Below are 6,371 nucleotides of genomic sequence, written 5' to 3'. Positions count from 1 at the left end.
CTCCACAAGATCAAGAAGCTTTGGTTCATGTGTCATAAAAATACATCTTCAAGAACCAAGTCGGCTACTAATTCTTTTTCTAATGCAAGGATCAAGAACCAAGCATCAGCATGATGTATTCATTTCTACCAAACAATTCACCTTTTAACCATTCCAATACACCTTATAGATGAATCCTCACAATAACTGTATTGCAAGACATGATACAAATCCCCTATAACACAATACATATATTAACACCATCACAACACACATATAGACACAAAGCAGCTTTGGTCCAGCCCGGAAATGCAGCATTACAGCGCATGCATAAGCTACACCATATTCATGTCACAACATCAAGCATTCAGTTCACATCATTCGAAGTAAGAAATAATATTCCACAATTAAATGTTCATAATAACAACACATGTGCGAGCAAGTATTAAGACCTGAACTCTAAATGATTGTCACAGTCTACCTTTATGTTTAAAAACAACTTTCTAAATTCCTAATATTCTTAGAGAGCTATTTTCATCCAATTAGGATTTAGAGTTTAGATTTCAATCTGTGTATGAGTACAGAGTATGCTTGAATCTAATGCTTCCGACTCACATGAACGCCTTGTTGACCCCGAGGAACTGCTGGCTGCATCCAATCAATGATCAATCTGAATCTCAACAATAAAATTATTGTTGATTTGAAAAAAATAGTAAATCAAAACTCACATGAGCATCCCTAAAATCATCCCTGAAATCAAACCTTAATCTAGATTAAGCAAAACCATAGGACAAAGTTGATACTACCCTCTTGCTCATACATGTTTACAAAAATCAGAGGACCCATTAAAAATAGAAAATCAAAACCTTAAAATCATCCCTGAAATCAAAATCCTAATCTCGATTAAGCAAATCTACAAAATGCATACCAAGCTCTTAGGTTGCGAACAGAGCAAGGGAGAGAGGGAGGGCCTCGGCTTGCTGGAATGCGACGGCGTCGACTTGTGGGTGATGGTGAAAGGCGCCCCTAGTGGCGGCGATATAGAGAAATTCGAGAGAGAGAGAGAGAGGTGAGGCCAGATTCGAGGAGGAAAGAGATCAGCGGGGGCTAGGGGAGAAGGAGGGGGTCGCCGTCGAGCTGAGGTGGCAGTGGCGTGGTGGGGTCGCTGGCGCCGGACTGTGCTTACTGGCGTGGGTTGTGCTCGAGAAAGGATGAGTTGGGGAGAGAGAAGGGGAGGGAAGGGGGGGGGGGGGAACGGCTGGAGGGAATGCAGAACGAGCAGGCTATTTAATTTTATTACCTTTTTGCGGCGCCTGAATAGCGCCGCAAATACATGAAACCTCGCCGGGAAAAAATTCATGTAATGGTATATTAATGGTATATCAGCGAAATTGAAATTCGCTGCAAATAAGTATTGTTTGTAGCCATTACTTTCGCGACGATTTTAAAATCGCTGGAAATACACTTTTTTGGCGATTGTTAAACACCAAAAATCGCTGCAACCGACCACTTTCATAATTGCAGCGATTAACTAACCGTCGCAAAAAACAATATTACTTTTTCCGGCAAATTTTTCGTCGCAAAAATTGATAATTTGCTGCAAAATACTAATTTAGTTTTAACAACGAATTTATTCGTTGGAAAAAGTATAAAAATCGCCGCAAAAGACCATTTTCTAACTTGATGTAAAAAATTAGCAACGATGTAAAAAATCGCTGCAATTAAAGGTTATTGCGGCGATTTTATTTCCAACAGACATAAAATCCCCGCAAAAAGCCTTATTTCTTGTAGTGCGAAGTCTCGACTCTTAGTACTTGGAGATGGTAGAAAGAAAGAGATTGATTGATATATTTTGTAACCTTGTAATATACATATAACTATAAATACAGATTAGTGTATTCTTATGTGATGTTTGTAGGGGTGTGCATTAAGATTTTGTGTTGCGTGATTGTATTTTAATGTTTATAATTCTATTATCTATATATGGTTATTTGCTTTTTTATTTTAGATTGATTATAATAATAAAATTTATAATTTTATTGATGATGGAGATGTCTTTTAATTTAGAGAAAATCTTCGGACTGGTCTTGGTGGCAAAGGCGAAAAAAATCCTCCAATGATATCTTGCCAAGTAGACGTCCAATAGGTCTAACAATGGACCTCACAATACAGACCCTCTCTCGCAGTCCAAAGCATGATCCCTTCGTGATCCTCTCTCCCCATCGCCGAGAAACATTTGTATCTTTTTTCTTCTCTTCACATTTTTTAAAATATTCAGAGAAAAAAGCACAAGAAAATGGTGTTAAATGCCTGCACACTAATATTGTTTGCAACCGAAGCAAATCTCATATCTCTACAATCGTTAAGCAATAACTGAAATGGAACCTAGTTCTTTTTTTTCTTTTTCTTTTTTTTAATTTGTGAATCCCCTCCCCACAACGCTTGCTGAACCAAAATAAATTAAAATACCAAACACAGAAAAACTCTAGTTCCAAATCAGCAATAAATATATTAGAAATTACTCTCCCAAAAAAAAAAAAAAAAAGACATCCTAGATCATGAAACAAAGAAAAAACATTTGCCCTGCAAACCCAATACTGAGACCGAGTAACATTCGACTGACAATAAGCAGAGAGGGGCGATATATTTTTTTGGCGTTTTTATCTTTTCATTTCTTTTTATCACCTGTTAGAGCACTAGTAGTGGGCTAGCTAAAATCAAATTTTAGCCAAAGAATAACTAAAGTGTAAAATAAAGTGTAGTAATGGACTAGCTAAATGTACAGTAATTTTAGCTTTGGATGAATGGACTGAATAAATTTATTGAGTCAAATGAGACTAGTCAAATATTACTTTTGACTAAAATATTCATTCCCGCTGCTTATCTCTCCCGCGTAGTAGAAGAAAAAGAGAAGAATTTCGGACAACTCTCTTCCAAAAACGTAGCTTGAAGAAAACCCAAGATTGCAAAAAAAAAAAAAGGCTTGACGCAGTAGCAAGACATCTTCAATCTTCAACCCAACCCAATCTTCAACCCAATCTTCAACCCAGGTAAGCAAGGAAAAAGTTGTTTTTGGAAAAATAATCTGTTGCCTTTAATCTTCAACCCAATCTTCAACGTTTCTAAACTTTATTTCAATTTTTTTATTTCAGTATTCATTGAAGATTTTTTTTTCCATAGCCAAGATGCAGTACCGCATTTTTTACTTACCCAAGAATTTTTTATTTCAGCTCTTTCGCATGTGCCTTCTATGTGTTTGTGAAAATGCTCCATAGTTTCAAATATGTGGGAAACTTCTTCTAGAGTAGACTTCTTCTAGAGTAGACTTTGATATACCATGTTATTCTATTTATTGAAAGATATACCCTGTTCTTCTATTTATTGATAAACTTTTCATCAATAAATGCTACGGGTCATTAAAGTCAGAATTTAGTTTCACGGGCCCTAAGAATCTCTCCAAATGACAATGGAAAAAACAAAAACAATGACAAAGAGACTATATAGTTAGTTTACTTTAGATTTTTGTTTTCCTTTTGGGCTTCTAGCCCCTTCGTCGTCCCTTCCTTATATTGGTAGTTTTTCTTATCTAGATATATTCTATCATTTAGAGAGAGTTAGACGCAATATGAGGACACTTTCTTTTATTTTTACAGCATTGTTCCCACTTCATCAAGTCTTGTTATGAGTCGGCTGGCAACATTTTCATTTTATAAGACATTTTGTTAAGTTGTAAATTTTATCAATCCTCACATCTCTTGTTAGGAATGGATCCATCCACTCACCGTGATACCTACTTCACAAATCTTTTAAACAACAATGACTTTTTAATGAGTGCCAGAACTGAGATTAATGGATCTCAACTCTCTCCACCCCAAGTTGAGATTATTGAGGTTGAACCGAGTGGACGAAAACCACAACGAGGTAATAATTTTACTAACGAGGAAGATTTGATGCTTGTGGAGGGATGGCTTGAAATTTCATTAGATGTTGTGCAAGGAAAAGATCAAAAGCATACAATGCTATGGAAAAGAATTCATAAATATTTTGAGGAAAATAAGAAATTTGACTCTTTACGTAACCTCTCATCTCTAATGAATCGGTGGTCGACAATTCAACAAGCGGTAAATAAGTTTTGTGGTTACTTGGCACAAGTCGAGGGAATGCATCCAAGTGGTTTTAACGAGCAAGACAAGGTATGTTCTCCACCTTTTATTTCAACTTTTTAACATGCTAGTAATTTATTAAAATACTTGATCTTATGAAGTAACCATGGTGCTTTATGTATGTAGATTGGCAAGGCAAAGGTCATGTTCCTAGAGTTAGAGAAGAAAACTTTTAACTTTGATCATTGTTGGCGGGTGTTGAGATTCCATCCAAAGTGGGTGGAACATATGGAAATAGTGAAGCTGAAGAAAAAACCAAGTTCGAATGGTTCGACACCAAATTCAATAAATTTAGGCGAAGATGAGGATTTTCATGCAGTATCTTCAAATTTGGATCGACCAATTGGCCGTAAAGTAGAAAAAGAGAAACGAAAGAGAAAAGAAATGACGGAGTCCGATTCTCTCGTGGTACTAAATGAGATGAAAGAAATTAGAAAGAGTAAAATCGTACTTATGCAAGAAGCACGTGATCATGATAATAAGATGTTATGTCTTAGGCAAGAGGAAGTGAGTCTTAGACAATCGGAAGTGGGTCTTAGGGAAGAAGAAATGCGTATCCAAAAAGAGAAGGTGCTACTTGAGCAGGAGAAGTTACGGATTGAAGAAAAGAAAGAAGATGAAAGAATTATGGCATTAAATACAAGTACCATGCCTCCAATGCTACAACAATACCATCTTCAACGACAAATGAAAATACTTGCAAGTCGTACTAGGAAAAACTAACTATTATGTATTTTATAGAGTAATATTTTATTTGTGATTTGAACTTATGAGTGTTTTATGTTTGTTGCCTTTTTTGACTCTAATGTTGGTTATGTATTTTATGGAGTAATGTTTTATTTGTGACTTGTTGGTTATGTTTTATGGAGGAAGGTGCTACTTGATACAACCATAGAACAAGAACCATAAACTCTAATACAACCATAGAACAAGAACCATAAACTCTAATACAACCATAGACATACAACCATAGACTTGAACTCATTATGAGGCACTATATTGTTGCCATAAGTGCTTGATGAGATCTGCTTGGAGTTGACAATGGATTTTCCTATCCCTAAGAGCATGATGGCTTTGAATGAACTCGCTAAATTCAGGTGTAGGACCAATTGACATTGGATCATGTATGCTTTCTGCCAACTGTTCATATTCGAACTCTTCTTCTTCGTTGTCAGCCCGTTCATCTTCAATGATTATATTATATAAAATTACGCATGCCATCATAATATCATTGAGCGTTTCAATGTGGAAAAACCGTGCAGGTCCACGAATTATAGCAAATCGTGCTTGAAGCACACCAAAAGCACTCTCCACATCCTTCCTTGCGGACTCTTGGGCTACAGCAAAGTATTTTTCCTTGTTTCCTTGGGGAGCTGAGATGGTCTTAACAAATGTTGCCCATTGTGGATAAATGCCATCAACAAGATGGTATCTCATTGCATAATTATGATCATTAGTAGTATAATTAACAGTCGGAGTAAGCCCTTGAGCAAGGTCAAAAAATATAAATGATTGATCAAGCACATTTATATCATTATGAGATCCCGATAATCCAAAAAAAACATGCCAAATCCATAGATCGTAAGAAGCCACTGCTTTTAAAATAATTATTAGTTCGTGGATATGACCAGAGTACATACCATGCCAAGCAGTTGGGCAGTTCTTTCATCTCCAGTGCATACAATCGATGCTCCCTAACATACCTGGAAATCCACGTTTTTCACCAACTGCGAGCAGTCTAGCAATGTCATCATCGTTGAGTTTTCTTAAGTACTCTTCAGAAAAAATTGAAACAACTGCTCTGACAAACATTTTTAGGCTTCTTAATGCCATAGTCTCTCCAATCTTCAAATATTCATTCATAAAATCAGCCGTGACACCATATGCAAGCATCCTCAGAGCAGCTGTTATTTTTTGAAGGGAATAAAAACCAAGCCTTCCAGAATTATCTCGTCTTTGGACAAAATAAGGTTCATGGGCTTCTACCGCAGCTTGGATACGAAGAAATAGAGAACTACTCATTCGAAACCTCCTTCGAAAATATTTGTGATGATAGATTGGAGGATCAGCAAAATAGTAACGAAAAAGATTTTGGTGGGCTTGCAATCGATCGCGCCTTATGAATTTACGTGATTTTTTAGAAGAACCACCTGAGCTTGATCCTTCTTTTTCCACAAGTTGTCTCGCTATCTCAAATTCTTCGTCAGAATCTGAACCGATAAGTGTCAT

The 6,371-nt window shown here is 36.5% G+C and overlaps 1 protein-coding gene and 1 pseudogene across 1 annotated transcript; one reads left to right on the top strand and one right to left on the bottom strand.

Moving 5' to 3' along the window:
• Positions 1 to 4,139: 4,139 nt before the first annotated feature.
• LOC109010794 lies at positions 4,140 to 4,865 on the top strand. Its single transcript, XM_018991707.1, has 2 exons — positions 4,140 to 4,172; positions 4,269 to 4,865. Exons 1-2 carry the CDS (start codon positions 4,140 to 4,142, stop codon positions 4,863 to 4,865), a joined length of 630 nt encoding a protein of 209 aa, XP_018847252.1.
• A 261-nt stretch (positions 4,866 to 5,126) lies between these two features.
• On the bottom strand, positions 5,127 to 6,371 carry LOC109010793 (annotated as a pseudogene).

This window comes from Juglans regia, chromosome 7 (assembly GCF_001411555.2).
Source record: "Juglans regia cultivar Chandler chromosome 7, Walnut 2.0, whole genome shotgun sequence".
In the NCBI taxonomy this organism is placed as follows: Eukaryota; Viridiplantae; Streptophyta; class Magnoliopsida; order Fagales; family Juglandaceae; genus Juglans; species Juglans regia.
The sequence above is the reverse complement of the archived record's forward strand: the minus strand, read 5'-3'. Positions and strand labels throughout refer to the sequence as shown.